Source organism: Oncorhynchus kisutch, unplaced genomic scaffold (assembly GCF_002021735.2).
Source record: "Oncorhynchus kisutch isolate 150728-3 unplaced genomic scaffold, Okis_V2 scaffold3499, whole genome shotgun sequence".
Taxonomy (NCBI): Eukaryota; Metazoa; Chordata; class Actinopteri; order Salmoniformes; family Salmonidae; genus Oncorhynchus; species Oncorhynchus kisutch.
In genome coordinates, this window is record NW_022265444.1 from 2,456 (window position 1) to 20,808 (window position 18,353).

The window sequence follows — 18,353 nt, forward strand, 5'->3', positions numbered from 1 at the left end:
CTGTTGGGAGGAGAAGCAGAGCAGGTCCTACTGTTGGGAGGAGGAGCAGAGCAGGTCCTACTGTTGGGACGGAGGAGCAGAGCAGGTCCTACTGTTGGGAGGAGGGGCAATAAAATGACATGCCCTCCTATAACTGGTTACACCAGTTCTGTTTGTAATATTAAAATTCTAACAACGGCGGTGTGTTTTTAAACTTATTTGGGAAAAGTCAAGGACGGAGTGGGCAAGAGTTAATGGTAGAGTAATAAAAACCAAAAAGCTGTCAAAATGACTGCTTTAGGGTTCTAGTGTTAAGAGCTATCATTTTGAATGGGTTAAAAGAGTTTTGACATATCTTTGTGTTGGTGGAGGGTCGTCTCATAGCAGGATGGTATTAATAAGACCATTGGAGTTAAAAAAAAAACTACGTAATGTTTAACCATGAGCCATGGTAACACCTGTAGAAGTTTAGAGATTTTACCGCCTCCTTCGGTCTCTTTTAATCTGTCCATCTCTCTCCTCCCTCTCGCCGCACTCCCTCCCAGGGAGAACATATTGAAGACAGCGAAGGCTTTGGTGGAGGACACTAAGATGTTGGTGTCTGGAGCAGCGTCCGGTCAGGACAAACTAGCCCAAGCTGCCCAGTCCTCAGCTAAGACCATCACACAGCTCACTGACGTGGTCAAACTGGGCGCCGCCAGCATCGGCTCTGACGACCCAGAGACACAGGTGACCTATTATTCATTTTAGGTGACGTCTTCTGTTCCCAGAACAGTCCTTAGTGGACAAAATTACTGTGCCATTTTAGACTGTTTTTAATTAATAAAACATAGGCCTACTGCAACTTTCCTTTCAAAGAGACTGCTATTAAAAGTAGGAAGTACTGTAGCTTTTTAGGGGGACCTATTGATGTACCCAACCTGGGATGGACTCTACCCCAGGTTGTGTCCTTAATAAGCTGATGATATGTTGTGTTCTGTATAGGTGGTTCTGATCAACGCAGTGAAAGACGTGGCCAAGGCGCTGGCTGAGCTCATAGGAGCCACTAAGTGTGCTGCGGGCAAGGCTGCAGATGACCCATCCATGTACCAGCTGAAGAGTGCTGCCAAGGTAGGAGACCCAGTGAGACCCATATTGGACTCTAAGGCCACTGTCTCTAACAGGCATTGTTGCATCATCATCCCTCCTGGCTGTAGCTTTGTATACAGTTATTATACATCTTCTTGACAGAGTGCTTTTTAGTCCGGCACTAGGCTTAATCTGTGTCCGGGAAACCCACCAATTCTGTTTGAACTATGTCTAGTGCTCTGAAATAAAATATTGTAAGATTAAATCTTGTAATCTACGCCCAGTTGTCCCCCAGAGACATGGCAGAAGTGAACGGGATGCCTCCTCAGTCTGATATGTGCATAAAGGGTGTTCTGGTGAGCGCTTCCAGTACACCAGATGAAGGCATGCTGTCGTTGTGTGCCATAGCAGCAGATTTCTTCCCCCTCCTTTAGGCCTAGCCATTAATCAACATCCCATCTACCTCTTATATGCTAACGCCATGCACGAATCTCATCCAGCGCTAGTCAATGACTCATCCAAATGGAAAGGAAGCCAGATCTAAAATCACTGTTAGCCACTACCTACCTAGCATGCGGTGGAAATGTAGTTTAACAGACTGATGGGCTGTGTCCCAAATGGTATCCTATTCCCTATATAGTGCTCTACTTGGGGCCCTGGTTATAAGTAGTGCACTATATAGGGAATAGGATGCCATTTGGGACTCAGTCATAGTAATCTAGGGCACTCCTTTTAACCTGCTTTTGGACCTTCTCCAAACCCTGAGGCAGACAGACGGTAGATAACAGGTGAAGTTTGGCTTATATTAACTTCAGCTCAAGCTGCAGGGTGGTTCATGTTGATGGCTGTTGTGCTGCCTGCCTTTCAGTTCCATATGGTGTTTATGTACATAATACCAACAGCACACGCAAACTGTCAACAGAAAAGTTTCATCTCTCCGCCCACCAAAGGCAAGATGTCTCTCTGATGCCCCCAGTGCTGTCTCTCCCACTGACATTCATGGACCTGTCACCCCCATTGTCCCCCCTCTGGTAACCCACCAGGTGATGGTGACCAACGTGACGTCCCTGCTGAAGACGGTGAAGGCTGTGGAGGACGAGGCCACGCGGGGGACCAGAGCCCTGGAGGCCACCATTGAATGTATTAAACAGGAACTCACGGTAAGCAGTCATCTATAAAGTGATTTATTTCATCAATGACTTGATTAGGATAGATGACAATGGACAAGCTCTCTCACTTCCGCTTTGTGGCCTAAACGTGTCCTCAAGCTGAGCTGTAAATGCTGTATAAGTTACGTACTATAAAAGCATTGACATATTGAATCATCATCCATAACGGTTTATATACTCGTCACTAGATGAGCTCTGAACTCTAGAACGGCCCAGGCCCTGTGTTTTCCCTGCTATCCTTATCTTTAGTAACTGACAGAGGACCACAGATCTCCATTAGTTTGTGGTTCCAGCTCTAAGCTTTATCAGTATCCCCTCAGGACAGCCTCCTAGTGCAGCTACTACAACTAGAGCTTTGATCAAACACGGCTATTACCATGGGATCAATAAGAGAAACCAGAGTTAAAACTCAACAACCAGTGTTGCCACATTGGTATGCCTGTTGTGTGTTTGGTCATTATAGGACATAGCCCTGTTAGATGCTACTGCACACAGCTGTACAATTCAACATTATATGGAGAGCTGTTTGATATATTAAGTCAGTGAGGTTTTTAAAAATATATTGAGTGTTGTATTTCTTCAGGTGTTCCAGTCTAAAGACGTCCCAGAGAAGTCGACCACGCCTGAAGAGTTCATCCGCATGACCAAGGGCATCACCACGGCAACAGCCAAAGCAGTGGCGGCTGGGAACTCTGCACGACAGGAGGATGTGATCTCCACAGCTAACCTGAGTCGCAAGGCCATCTTCGACATGCTGACCACATGCAAGGTTCTGATCAATACTCCTTACTAGGGAAGATGCCCCCTACCTTCTGTCCCCTACCCTCCTATCCTGTATACTTAAACCCTGACCAGCACGGCCATTTTCAACATGCTGACTATATGCAAGGTTGTGATCATCCCTAGGCCCTAAACCGTGTGGATGTTAGAGGAAGAATAGATTTTGATATTACTTCTCATCTCATCAATATTGACCACCTGGAAAGTAGAACATCTGACTCCTAACACTGTGTGTCTGTGTCCCTCAGCAAGCAGCTTACCACCAGGAGGTGAACAAGGACGTACGGAGCAGAGCACTGCTCTACGGGACAGAGTGCACCACAGGTTACATTGACCTACTGGAGCATGTGCTGCTGGTAGGTTGGGTGGGTGTGTCTGTGATTTGAGAATAGAGTAATAGTGATGATGGGGTTGTTTTCCTGAACCACCTCTACTCTGTGTGTATCTCCAGGTCCTCCAGGGGCCTACAGCAGAGCAGAAGCAGCAGCTGGTGTTCTACTCTAAACGTGTTGCTGGGGCTGTTACTGAACTCATCCAGACTGCTGAGGCCATGAAAGGTGAGAGGAGACACTTCACTGAACTACTGTACGCCTGGTTCATAATATAGGACAGTAATGATCATTTAGCAGATATACTGTATGTATCCAGAGTGTTCTATTAACAGTCTGTTCCTGCCTTCTTTGCCACAGATGGAGGTAAGTTAAGATGTAACCAGTTGTGATTCAGGGCTGACCTTTGAATTGTCCCTCTTTACAGGCCCGTTAGTCTAACAATATCCCCATTCAATCCATCATGCTCTTCATTTTAGTTTCCTTCTCACCATAAAGACATTGTGAAATGCTCATCACCATGTCCATTGCAGTGTGGATGCTCTTCATTTGCGTATTTAATGTCACTGATAAGATGATTGCGATTCATTCTTAAACACACTTAATTTGCTGTGCATGCCGTGTCATGTGGCATTTGTTCTGTCTCTGTGGTCTTCATATTGTGAGGCATGCTCTGTTCATACACTGCTGTGTGTGTGGTAACTCACTGTGTGTGTGTTTCAGGCACAGAGTGGGTGGACCCAGAGGACCCCACAGTGATAGCAGAGACGGAGCTGTTGGGGGCGGCAGCGTCCATCGAAGCAGCAGCTAAGAAACTGGAGCAGCTGAAACCCAGAGCCAAGCCCAAGGTAGGAGACTACACCACCCACAACGCACCTCACAAGCCACATGGGTATTTTTAACCCCCAATTTCTACACTAATAACATAAATGGGATGCATAAGTTGGAGCAAGAATGACAATCCTGTCAGTAATGTTGTCTTGGTGCTTGTCTCTTTGTTGGTGTGTTTGTCATTATGTAGCTGTCTGTTTAGAGACAGTGTCTCATTAGTTTTGACACTAAGGTTCTGTGGTGTTCAGTCGCCATGAGTCAGTGTTAGATCTATAGGGTGATGCTCTATTCACTATTTGAATATCTAATACTTGTATTGTCTCTCCTCACATACAGTGAAAGTAGTGGCAACTGTCCAGTCTGTCTCTGGATTTATTCATGTTTGTATTCCTGTATGTACACCCGTCTGTATGTACTTTGGTATGTCTACCAGTCTATCAGTCTGTCTGTAGCTGATATCATGAACATCGTTCAGGAGGAACCTCCTACTCTATTCTGACCTTCTGCTCACCGCTCCCTCCTCTCTCCCTCCTTCACTCTTTTCCTCTTTCAATCCCTTTCTCCCTCCCTGCTGTCTATGTTTCTAGCCCTTCTGTTCCTCCCTTCCTCCTCTCTCTCTCCTTCACTCTTTTCCTCTTTCAATCCCTTTCTCCCTCCCTGCTGTCTATGTTTCTAGCCCTTCTGTTCCTCCCTTCCTCCTCTCTCTCTCCTTCACTCTTTTCCTCTTTCAATCCCTTTCTCCCTCCCTCCCTGCTGTCTATGTTTCTAGCCCTTCTGTTCCTCCCTTCCTCCTCTCTCTCTCCTTCACTCTTTTCCTCTTTCAATCCCTTTCTCCCTCCCTTCCTGCTGTCTATGTTTCTAACCCTTCTGTTCCTCCCTTCCTTCTCACTCACTCCCTCTCTCGCTCTCCCTCGCTTTCTCTCTCCCTCTCTTTCTCTCTCCTTCTCTTTCTCTCTCCTTTTTTCTCTCTCCCTCTCTTTCTCTCTCTCTCTCTCTCTCTCTCTCCCTCTCTTTCTCTCTCTCTCTCTCTCTCTCTCTCTCCCTCTCTTTCTCTCTCTCTCTCTCTCTCTCCCTCTCTTTCTCTCTCTCTCTCTCTCTCTCTCTCTCCCTCTCTTTCTCTCTCTCTCTCTCTCTCTCTCCCCCTCTCTTTCTCTCTCCTTCTTTCTTTCTCTCCCCCTCTCTTTCTCTCTCCTTCTTTCTTTCTCTCCCCCTCTCTTTCTCTCTCCTTCTTTCTTTCTCCCTCTCTCTTTCCCCCCTCCTGTCCTGTAGTTCTAGCTGTAGCCCATCTGTCCCTATATACTGTAGAAGTACTACTCTGATCAGAGTATAAACCCTCGAAGCCTTCTCTGCAGGCCTCTGTCTGATATGTTTGATATATTAGGTTGTTATTCAATCCAACTATATATCAAACATATTTCTACAGTGTCCCGCCCTGTCTACAGACTGTGTGTGTGAGGGACTGGTCTAATCTTGGAATGACTTGGCATAGAATAGTTGTAAGTGTTTTGTGTTCTTATTTCGTTTAGTTTTCCCCAAATAACAGATGTTACTGAGATGTTTCTGTAGTGCAGACAGTACGGATTTGTAAACAAATCTGTCAGTGAACTATTTTGAAATTGAAAGACTCTAAAACTCCAACATCAAAGCCATTACGTTTGCCATGTAATATGATTGCTGCCTATCTTTGTCTCGTCCTGTGAGACGTCTGAGTTGTGACTGTCTCGTCTCCCCTTCAGCAAGCAGATGAAACGCTGGACTTTGAGGAGCAGATCCTGGAAGCAGCTAAGTCCATCGCTGCGGCCACCAGTGCCCTGGTCAAGTCTGCCTCAGCTGCCCAGAGAGAGCTGGTGGCTCAGGGCAAGGTGGGCTCCATTCCAGCTAATGCAGTGGATGATGGTCAGTGGTCCCAGGGTCTCATCTCAGCGGTACGTACACACAATCTAAATAAAGACTCCAAATAACGTTTATCAGTCCTTTTTCTGGAAGAGCTGGAATGAACACATCATTAATTCTAAGGGATTGCATCTTTGAAATATATATGAACCGTTCTCTCTGTGTTCTCTCCTACAGGCCCGGATGGTAGCAGCAGCCACCAGTAACCTGTGTGAGGCAGCTAATGCCTCGGTCCAGGGCCAAGCCAGCGAGGAGAAGCTGATCTCGTCAGCCAAGCAGGTGGCAGCCTCCACAGCCCAGCTCCTAGTGGCCTGTAAGGTTAAAGCTGACCAGGACTCTGAGGCCATGAGGAGACTGCAGGTACGAGGATGATGAATAACAAATTGCCCCCTGCCTCCTAGGCACTCCTGTAGATCCTACACGTCTATCTAATTGTTTCAGGTCTGGTGGGGTGCCGGGGGAGACGGGGCTCAGTGTAACCCCACAAACACATCTTGTGATTAGCATTGTGTAATAGTTGTAACATGTTATCTGGTATGATATTGATGGACTGTCCTCCCAAAGGCTGCTGGTAACGCAGTAAAGAGGGCGTCGGACAACCTGGTCCGAGCGGCCCAGAAAGCTGCGTTCCACAAGGCAGACGATGACAACGTGGTGGTCAAGACCAAGTTTGTGGGAGGAATCGCTCAGGTGAGACTTCAGCGCTCTGGCAGACTCCACAGTGACATGTAGACTGTTCAAACCAGATGTACTCTTGTCAAGCCTTTCAGTTCTATAAGTGGAACAACTCCAAGCATTTATCAGGAGCTGACAGCACTGTACAGTCTGTTGTATAGGCTGGTTTGAATCAGGTGTTGTGTAGTAACTGGTTCCTGTTCTGTCCTAGTGTTAATTACAGTGAGGGAAAAAGGTATTTGATCCCCTGCTGATTTTGTACGTTTGCCCACTGACAAAGAAATGATCAGTCTATAATTTTAATGGTAGGTTTATTTTCCCTCACTGTAGCTAGGTGTTGAGTACTAACTTGTGTCTGTTGTATCCTGTGTCCAGATCATAGCAGCCCAGGAGGAGATGCTAAGGAAGGAGAGAGAGCTGGAGGAGGCCAGGAAGAAGCTGGCTCAGATCAGACAGCAGCAGTACAAGTTCTTACCCAGTGAACTACGAGAGGACGAGAACTGAGCTATACCCTGCTGCACTGCCATGCTGCCGCTGCGTGTGTGTATTGAGCGCATTTGTACCTGTGCGTCTATATGTAGTATGTTACCACACACACGAGCGGTGGCCCAAATTGACCTTCTCAGTGTGCAACAACGTTAAGTTGGCCTTTTAATGTGCCCTCTCAACCAGTGGCGTCAAGCCCAGAATGGGAAATGGATAGCCACTGTCTACTACACCTGCAGGGGTCTTTAACTACCAGGAGTTGTCTACTACCACTATGACTTGGCTTGTAACGGTCTATTACTCTGCATTACCTGCCAGTTAACCTACACCGGAAAAAAGTATTCTCTAGAAGCAATGGATTTGTAACAGGTGAACAAGCTGAAAAATGTGCATCATAAAAGTTTGAATGTTTTTCTCTGAGCTTCTATGGAGCTATACATTTGATGTGATTAGATACCAGTGTTGACATTGAATCTCCAAACTAGTCTGGTCTTAACCTTTTGGCCAGACTTTCTTTCATAAAGGAAGAAGAGTGTGATATGTTAGGTGCATACACTACATTAGGCATTTACAGACACATTGCTATTCATTTCCTTTTTTATGAGACAAGTGAGAAATTATAGCATTTCCTAGATATTACTAGTGTCTGAAATTCCACACTTGGGTGATTTGACACTTATGTCACCTTGTGGTCTATAAATATATCTCCTCCTTGTCAGACCGCAAGTAATTCAGACAGTTGAGGTATTTGGAGCATATTGAAGAATAGCTTATGGATCTTATTTCATGGAAGCATTTTTTGTTGCATTGACCGTTCGGCTTGCGTAGACACTTAAATAATCCTTGTTTAGATGTGCTCTTGACACTGAAGATTGAAATGTGCCTAGTGAAGATAAACGCTTAAATGTGCTTCTAATTGCTAGAGACCTCTTTTACAACCAACCTCTTATGATCCATTATAATCTAGTACTTTATTATTTCTGTGATTTGGAGGCAAAGTTACTACAGAATAACATTTTTAGCAAGTTAAGATACTCTGACATTTACAGTAAGCTTAACTAGTCTCATCCCTTCCACTACTACAGATATCCTAGCCCTGCATAACCTGGACTGTGGACAGTCAGTTAACTGGCTTCCTTCTACTATTCTCATTAGTTTACAGTTGATATTGAGCCATACAGCTGGAACTGATGTTCATGAAGCAATACTATGAAGGCGCTGTAGGGGGCAGTGTTGGTGTCCTCACAGCCTCCTGACATGCAATGTAATGAAATGCCCTCTTGCTTGATCTTTTCAAACCTCAAACACTACAAACACTGCACCTCTGAAAACCGTTCAGATACTGTAAGAAAAACCACTAATGTAGGAAACAACTGCTGGTCTTGAAAATGTATTACGATATAAGCAGGAGTTTTAAGAAAACATCCAGGCAATCTGAAAAGATTCTCATTGATAAAGCGTGATTTTTCTATAATGCAAGCTGAAATGGACGGCTCTGATATTGTAACACCCCAGACCTCTTGAATGAATGTGAAGCAGTAAATCTTTGTTGACTATACACAATGTACTGTGCTTCTGATGGTTACCCCTGCTGTCTTACACGGGGCAGAGTCCCCCATCCCTCCATAGGGGCCTGTTGGACCACTACAGTGGATCACGTCCTGTTGTTGTTCACCTGTTGAATCCGTCTCACTCTTACTCTAATGGTGCTTTGTGTAACTGTAGTGGGAAGTGCTACTATTGCACTATATTTACCTTCTGTTTGCCAGGCATGTGTTCATTATGCACCGAAAGGAGGAAATCGGAGGAGGGATTACCTAGAATTGTCCAATAGAACAACAAAGAAATCCTAATGAATTTGGTTTTACTAGTTTTATGGACAGTCGGTGAGTGTGAAGTTAGCAAACAAATCATTATTGTGGGGTAAAGATCTGTCAGTCATATGCATGGCTTCTGGGTTCTATTATTTTTGTAACAGAAAATACATCTACACGACGCACTGAATGGTATTGGTATTCTGAACTGCACATAAGGACAATAACCCCTAACAAACTGCAAACGGTCCATGTTAAAGACGTTTTACTCCGTATTGATGTGTAACAGTAGGCTCTACAGTTCAAACGCTGGTACAGTTCTGTCAGAGTTCACGCATCTGGCCGTTGTAGTATTATGTCATTAGTGCCTTAGTCTCTAGCTCATGCGTGAACTCTGACAGAACTGTACCAGCGTTTGAACTGTAGAGCCTACAGCGTCTGGTCTGCTTGTGACAACTTATCTAGCTGGATAAAGGAGTGTGGTCAGTATGAATGAGTAGGGCCTTGAGTTGTTCCTGTCATAGCCTATTACCAATACTTTTAGGTCCCATAGAGATGAAAAACACGGCCTCACAGGTACTACTGCGTTGTCCTATAAACTGTACCTCTGTCCCCATCTTTCTGCCTGATGCACCCATGGCCTTGAGGGCAGAGACAAATGTGTCGCTGTGTAAAAAGTACCATCACTATATGTATATGATATATATGAAGACAACACATTTTTGTACTGCATTCCATGGGCATGTATCAAGATGCTTCTGAACTCTATGTATGACAGAATGGAGTCTGTCGTTCGGTTATTGTATGTTACAAGTAAATCATAGGATTCACACACTCCGGACAATAGGTCTGTACTCTGCTGTCTCACAAAAGTTTTATGGATTGATGTTTTTTCTCTCTCTTTTAAGCCACGAGGAATCTTTTTTTAAGGATAAATGTGATAAGGATATTAAGATGTATAGCTGTCACTGTTAATGTAGTGTGACACATTTCAATGGTAGGGAGAAACTGTTCATACCTGTGTGTTTGTCCCATAATGAATTCAATGATAATTAAAGTGCAGTTCTACAAGAAAGATCGATATGAAGTGACAATGACCTACAGTATGGAAACTATTTATCTGGCCACAAGAAAACAGATTTTTTTTGTATTCACTGAAAATAAAGGGTTTCAAAGTAATATGGCCTGCAGAATTGTGTTTTTACCTGTCTTGTTTTTGTTGTCTTGTTGAATACAGGAGTGTGATCATGAATGGACAGGCTAACATTGTGTCTGATTCCAGCAGCCTTCTCCTAGACTAATCTACATTCTCAGGTTCAGGCCATTGTGCCAGCTGGAAATGAAGCCACAGATGACTGAGAAGTTGTTTAAAGATGAGGTGAAAGCCTGTGACAGACTAATGACATGTATACTGTAGTAAAGCTTTAATAATCACAAATCCTAGCATCACATCCTGCACATAAAAACATGCACTACTAGTGCAATAACAGAACATGATCCTGTGGTTTGAAGAGACCTACTGCTCTAGAGGTGAGTTTTTCAGGCAGGGTCTCTTTTTAAGCAGCTCCTGTCAGTGAAGGTAGATGGTATTTCTGAGTCAGCAGTGAGCCTTGTGCTATATATAGCTGGTGTTGGTTAGAGCTGAGACAGGTACTAATTCTGGCCCGCTCTAAAATCTGAGGGAGGTTATTTGTAAATTATACTGGCACAGCTGCTCCCTCCTTCTGCAGGATAATACCCAGAATTCTTGGCAGGAAGGGTGGATCTCAAAACTATAATCGCTGATCTCAAGGTGCTAGACAGGTGAAAGCAAAATGGCACCCATCCGATCCTTTAAATCAGTGAAGTAGGACAATCTACTGGTTTACAATTGGAATTGTGATGCCCCGTAAAATGGCCTACAAGCTTTATATGGTCATGTCTCGCGGGGCCGCCCGTCCAAATCTGGCCTTATTGACACGTGAGAAGCCTGGGCTATATGTGGTTCAATGTGTTCCCTTCAATCAGTTTTGAAAGGAAACTTCTCTGTTAGAACATATTGGGAAGTAAATGTCAAGAAGACTGTAGGTACTTTTTTTAAAGTATAGTGCCACATGTCGTCACAAAACTTCCTGAATCAGCTGTTGTCTTTTGTCTGAGGCAAGCTGACTCTTAGCATCCTCCCAACCCCAACTCTTTGGCATACATGCTGCCACAGAGGGAAAATGAGACACCGATGACATAACGTTCCCTGGCCAGCTGCAGTCATCCTTTTGAATGCTGCACCCAGAGCTACACATAGACATCACACATGGATGTTATCTGTGGGTGGATGAGGTAGCAAGGTTCTGCGCCGCCCAAACCACATTGTAAATGAGATGGGTAGCTGTTGTCAAGCAATCATTTAGCATGTCGGTCTCTGTCTTTCGAAGTACCCACATGGTGTGAAAAAGGAACAGGAATTGTTCAACTATTCTTGACATTGTGAAGATAACCATCTGCCTTTTCTCAAAGTTCTTAAACTACATTGAAATGCGGGGGTTCGAAGAAAACCTCTCTGCAACCCATGTGTTACAATACAGGAGCATATGGAAGCCTTTGGAAGGAATACAATTTAGCTATTGATCCCATTGTGGAATTGTACTACTCTGAGAATGTAGACAATGTCTACTGCATTTCAAGCCCCTTTTCACCTGACCCACTGTGCTAAGATTTTTCATCAAAATACCAGAAAGTCCTGGTTAATGAAGAGGACTGCCAGAGGTCTGTAGGGTTCACATAGTTATTACCAGAGACCATTACACTGACACTCTCACCCAGGACCACGTTACAACCGACCGCATTACAGGACCACATACAGTGCCTTGCGAAAGTATTCGGCCCCCTTGAACTTTGCGACCTTTTGCCACATTTCAGGATTCAAACATAAAGATATAAAACTGTAATCAATCATGAAGTGGAACGACATTTATTGGATATTTCAAACTTTTTTAACAAATAAAAAACTGAAAAATTGGGCGTGCAAAATTATTCAGCCCCTTTACTTTCAGTGCAGCAAACTCTCTCCAGAAGTTCAGTGAGGATCTCTGAATGATCCAATGTTGACCTAAATGACTAATGATGATAAATACAATCCACCTGTGTGTAATCAAGTCTCCGTATAAATGCACCTGCACTGTGATAGTCTCAGAGGTCCGTTAAAAGCGCAGAGAGCATCATGAAGAACAAGGAACATACCAGGCAGGTCCAAGATACTGTTGTGAAGAAGTTTAAAGCCGGATTTGGATACAAAAATATTTCCCAACCTTTAAACATCCCAAGGAGCACTGTGCAAGCGATAATATTGAAATGGAAGGAGTATCAGACCACTGCAAATCTACCAAGACCTGGCCGTCCCTCTAAACTTTCAGCTCATACAAGGAGAAGACTGATCAGAGATGCAGCCAAGAGGCCCATGATCACTCTGGATGAACTGCAGAGATCTACAGCTGAGGTGGGAGACTCTGTCCATAGGACAACAATCAGTCGTATATTGCACAAATCTGGCCTTTATGGAAGAGTGGCAAGAAGAAAGCCATTTCTTAAAGATATCCATAAAAAGTGTTTAAGGTTTGCCACAAGCCACCTGGGAGACACACCAAACATGTGGAAGAAGGTGCTCTGGTCAGATGAAACCAAAATTGAACTTTTTGGCAACAATGCAAAACGTTATGTTTGGCGTAAAAGCAACACAGCTCCTCACCCTGAACCAACCATCCCCACTGTCAAACATGGTGGTGGCAGCATCATGGTTTGGGCCTGCTTTTCTTCAGCGGGGACAGGGAAGATGGTTAAAATTGATGGGAAGATGGATGGAGCCAAATACAGGAGTCTGCAAAAGACCTGAGACTGGGACGGAGATTTGTCTTCCAACAAGACAATGATCCAAAACATAAAGCAAAATCTACAATGGAATGGTTCAAAAATAAACATATCCAGGTGTTAGAATGGCCAAGTCAAAGTCCAGACCTGAATCCAATCGAGAATCTGTGGAAAGAACTGAAAACTGCTGTTCACAAATGCTCTCCATCCAACCTCACTGAGCTCGAGCTGTTTTGCAAGGAGGAATGGGAAATAATTTCAGTCTCTCGATGTGCAAAACTGATAGAGACATACCCCAAGCGACTTACAGCTGTAATCGCAGCAAAAGGTGGCGCTACAAAGTATTAACTTAAGGGGGCTGAATAATTTTGCACGCCCAATTTTTCAGTTTTTGATTTGTTAAAAAAGTTTGAAATATCCAATAAATGTCGTTCCACTTCATGATTGTGTCCCACTTGTTGTTGATTCTTCACAAAAAAATAGTTTTATATCTTTATGTTTGAAGCCTGAAATGTGGCAAAAGGTCGCAAAGTTCAAGGGGGCCGAATACTTTCGCAAGGCACTGTACTTCCCACCAGCCTGAGAATTCTGGGAATACTCTACTCACCACAATGCTATTGTCAGACCAGTGGTGTGGGATTGAGGGGTATACTGTTATGGGGGGCTTAGAGGCATCAAGGAAGCACATGTATTACATGACTGACAGAGATACAGTAAGTTTTATGTTATCCCAAGTTCCCAGTAATGGAAAGCCATAGAATCATAGGATCAGATACTTCAGTGCCCTCTATCTATTTTGTATGAGACTGAATACCTGAAATATGAAGCGAGGCATGGGCATGAAATTCCACTGTAGTAAATGGGTTTATCACTTCCCCAGTAAGAATACCTAAATAGAATTTACACAGTTAAGTCAACTCTGTGTACATTTAATTCCATGTAGTTTGTTTTGGCCCAGCCTGGTCCCTGAGCTATTTTGGAGTTGGCTATACAGAACAAACCAATCTGGGACCAGGATTTCAGAGGCCCTAGGTGCTTGGCTAGACTTTAAGGCATTATGATGAGTTGGCCAGGTACTGTGTTTGTGTATCTGTGTCTAGTATCTGTCTCCATTAGCCCCAAATGTCCTGGGAAAGCATGGCTTCTGCTCTGAGCCTCTCTGATCTCTGTGTGAGCGGTCTGTGGTCTTTGATCTGTGTGTATGAGCGGCATGCTCTGCCTGGCAGCAGTTGGACAAAACCCAGGCTAACGAGAATGACAGCTGCCTGCCATAAAATGAGATGGGCAGACACCCCAGGGAGAACATTAGTGATCACTGCAAACTATTTATCTAATGCTTTAGTCTGCTTCAAAGTACATAACGTGCTTTCAGAAAGTATTCATACCCCTTGACTTATTCCACATTTTGTTATGTTAGTCTTATTTTCTCACCCATCTATACACAATACCCCATAATGGCAAAGTGAAAACATGTTTTTAGAAATTATTGCACATTTATAGAAAATTAAATGAAAGTATTCACATCACTCAGTCAAAAACTTTGTTGAAGCACCTTTGGCAGCGATTACAGCTGTGAGTCTAAGAGCTTTCCACACCTGGATTGTGAAACATTTGCACATTATTCTTTTTAAAATTCTAGGATTCCACTAGGATTTTTCCTTGAGGATTTGTCCTGTGCTTAGCTCCATTATGTTACATTTTATCCTGAAAAACTCCACAGTCATTAAAGATTACAAGCATGCCCATAACATGATGCAGCCGCCACTATGTTTGAAAATATAGAGAGTGGTACTCAGTAATGTGTTCTATTGGATTTGCACCAAACAACACTTTGTATTCAGGACAAAAAGATAATTGCTTTGCCACATTTTTGCAGTATTACTTTAGTGCCTTGTTGCAAACAGGTATTTTGTAATATTTTTTTGGGAGTAACTACAATGTTATTGATCAATCCTCAGTTTTCTCTGTAACTGTTTTAAAGTCACCATTGGTAAAATCCCTGAGTGGTTTCCTTCCTCTCAGGTAACTGAGTTTGGTAGGAAATCTGTACCCCCCCCCCCCCCCCCCCCCTTCCCTCATGCAGTGCATGGTGATCGAACAGGTTTCAGTCAAATTCATCAGCGGTAGAGGGAGGGTGAAATCTGTGAATACAAGAATATATATTATACAGTTGATTAACAAAACATGCACATGACAGTATTCATACCTTGGTTTTTGTGGTAAATGTAAATAGAAAACTGTTCACTTTTGACAATGGTTTTTATACACATACAGTTGAAGTCTGAAGTTTACATACACTTAGGTTGGTGTCATTAAAACTCGGTTTTTCAACCACTCCACAAATTTCTTGTTAACAAACTATAGTTTTGGCAAGTCGGTTAAGACATCTACTTTGTGCATGACAAGTATTTTCCAACAATTATTTACAGACAGATTATTTCACTTATTCACTGTATCACAATTCCAGTGGGTCAGAAGTTTACATACATTAAGTTGGTTGTGCCTTTAAACAGCTTTGAAAATTCCAGAAAATTATGTCATGGCTTTAGAAGCTTCTGATAGACTAATTGACATCATTTGAGTCAATTGGAGGTGTACCTGTGGATGTATTTCAAGGCCTAAACAGTGCCTCTTTGCTTGACATCATGGGAAAATCAAAAGAAATCTGCCAAGACCTCAGAAAAATAATTGGAGACCTCCACAAGTCTGGTTGGGAGCAATTTCCAAACGCCTGAAGGTACCACGTTCATCTGTACAAACAACCGTACGCAAGTATAAACACCATGGTACCACGTAGCTGTCATACCTCTCAGGAATGAGATGCATTCCGTCTCCTCGAGATGAACGTACTTTGGTGCGAAAAGTGCAAGTCAATCCCAGAACAACAGCAAAGGACCTTGCAAAGATGCTGGAGGAAACAGGTACAAAACTATCTATATCCACAGTAAAACGAGTCCTATATCGACATAACCTGAAAGGCCGCTCTGCAAGGAAGAAGCCACTGCTCTAAAACTGCCGCAAAAAAGCCAGACTACGGTTTGCAACTGCACATGGGGACAAAGATCGTACTTTTTGGAGAAATGTCCTCTGGTCTGATGAAACAAAAATAGAACTGTTTGGCCATAATGACCATCGTTATGTTTGAAGAAAAAGGGGAAGGCTTCTTCACAAAATAGATGGCATCATGAGGGAGGAAAATTACGTGGATATATTGAAGCAACAGCTCAAGACATCACTCAGGATGTTAAAGCTTGGTCGCAAATGGGTCTTCCAAATGGACAATGACCCCAAGCATACTTCCAAAGTTGTGGCAAAATGGTTAAGGACAACAAAGTCAAGGTGTTGGAGTGGCCATCACAAACCCTGACCTCAATCCTATAGAAAATGTGTGGGCAGAACTGAAAAAGTGTGTGCGAGCAAGGAGGCCCTGTGAAAAACTGAGTTTAAATGTATTTGGCTAAGGTGTATGTAAACTTCTGACATCAACTGTTGTTGTCCACATAATCTAAGTCAGAACCATCCAGAGTAGTGATGCTAGTCGGGCGGGAGGATGCGGGCAGCAATCGGTTGAAGAGCATGCACTTAGTTTTACTTGCATTTAAAAGCAGTTGGAGGCCTCGGAAGGAGTGTTGTATGTTTGGGGGTTTGTTAGCACAGTGTCCAAAGAAGGGCCGGATGTATACAGAATGGTGTCGTCTGCGTAGAGGTGGATCAGAGAATCATCAGCAGCAAGAGCGACATCATTGATATATACAGAGAAAAGAGTCGGCCTGAGAATTGAACCCTGTGGCACCCCCCATAGAGACTGACAAATGTCCGGACAACAGGCCCTCCGATTTGACACACTGAACTCTATCTGAGAAGTAGTTGGTGAACCAGGCGAACCAGGCGAGGCAGTCATTTGAGAAGCGAAGGCTGCCGATAAGAATGAGGTGATTGACAGAGTCGGATGCCTTGACCAGGTCGATGAAGACGACTGCACAGTACTGTCTTTTATCGATGGCGGTTATGATATCGTTTAGGACCTTGAGCGTGGCTGAGGTGCACCCATGACCAGCTCGGAAACAAGACTGCATAACACTGCATAACATTCTTGCGACAAACCAATACCAATTGTACATACCTTTGTGTGCCTCCTCGTCAGTATACCTACAGACACACACAAATAAGTTGTCAGTTCAGTCATCTGCGCCCAATGCAGCTATAGCCTTCAACATATTCTTACCTCTTCGTTGACTGACATCCACTGAATTGTTTCCATTTCCTGTTTTAGAAATACTTTTAAAAGCGAGAAAGTGTCAAGCACAGCCATTTGCACAAAAATGAAAAGACAGATAGTATCACCATAAAACAATATTTTAGATCATACAAGGGAGAAACCTTAAATTAAGGAGATCTTAGAAATGTTTAGTTGCTGTTTTCTCAAATTCAAATAAAAATGTTTCAGTTGGGCAGTTAGGCACCTGAAAGAACCCCCAGGAACTAAAGAGGTTCCTTGATTAACCCCACCTCCTATTGGGTTCTTGGAAGTAACTTTTGGGGGCATTTTTCAGTACCAATAACCTTAAGGTTCTTCAAAGAACTTTGAGGATCTTAGAAGAACCCTTGTTGAAGCCCTTTGACAGTATGTAACAGGTGCAACTTGTGCAAACAAGACACTCCTAAAAATACCCCTCAACAAAACATGGGAGGAACAGAGAGGACAAGAAGAAGAGGTTGTTTGAGTAGATGTCGCTGAGCCAACCCAGGATATGGTGATATAAAGACGTCATTGTTTGTGTTGTTGTTCTGTTCTTCTCCTTTATGTGGTATAGGCCTACAACAGCAGTACCTTTCACACACACAGCCAATGTTCTGTACGTATGAGTATTGTAAAGTAAAATGTACTATAAATGTAAGTACTAGACATAATTTTTTCATTATCTTCCCCATAAAGATATATCCTAGAAATTATTTAGGTCAAAGTGAACTTGAGGGTATATGTCCATACCATGCAGCCAATCAGTGTGTTTGGACAGGTCTCTGGTTCCTCCTCCACTGTTCATGTGCGACAGCTGTGACGGACTCCCCTGGACCTGTGAGCTGTAACAGAGGAAGAGGGGGATTGCTGAAATGCCAAAGCACTCGTTTCTTACCCTGTGGCCATTTTGAATGAACTCCAAGGCACTTATAAGCTCGATGATATTCCACTGTTGAATATAACACTACCTGATGCCCCTCTTCAGACTGTGAACAATATCTTGAGGGACTTGTTGACGTGCTCCTCTTCTTTCTACTGTGTGGTATCACTGACAGATCACAGGGGTGTCATAGATTATATGACACCCCTCCCAGGGACAATCCCTTTTAAACATTACACTAAATTTGTCTGCTTTAATAACAGTTTATTATGTCTTTGGAGATCAGAGTTACCAGACCCCATCTCTCAGGTGTTATGATTCATAGTGGAGACACGATTCATAATGAAGAGGGGTCAATGGCTAAACTAA

General features: G+C 43.5%; 1 protein-coding gene across 1 annotated transcript; it reads left to right on the forward strand.

Annotated features, from left to right (window-relative positions):
• The first annotated feature begins 486 nt into the window (after nucleotides 1-486).
• LOC109878787 (talin-2-like) lies at nucleotides 487-10,203 on the forward strand. Its single transcript, XM_031820577.1, has 13 exons — nucleotides 487-708; nucleotides 964-1,089; nucleotides 1,332-1,403; nucleotides 2,091-2,207; nucleotides 2,800-2,985; nucleotides 3,245-3,352; nucleotides 3,448-3,553; nucleotides 3,686-3,691; nucleotides 4,049-4,173; nucleotides 5,893-6,081; nucleotides 6,227-6,409; nucleotides 6,614-6,739; nucleotides 7,100-10,203. The coding sequence occupies exons 1-13, from the start codon at nucleotides 571-573 to the stop codon at nucleotides 7,226-7,228; spliced, it is 1,611 nt and encodes a 536-aa protein (XP_031676437.1). The 5' UTR covers nucleotides 487-570; the 3' UTR covers nucleotides 7,229-10,203.
• Nucleotides 10,204-18,353: the final 8,150 nt, after the last annotated feature.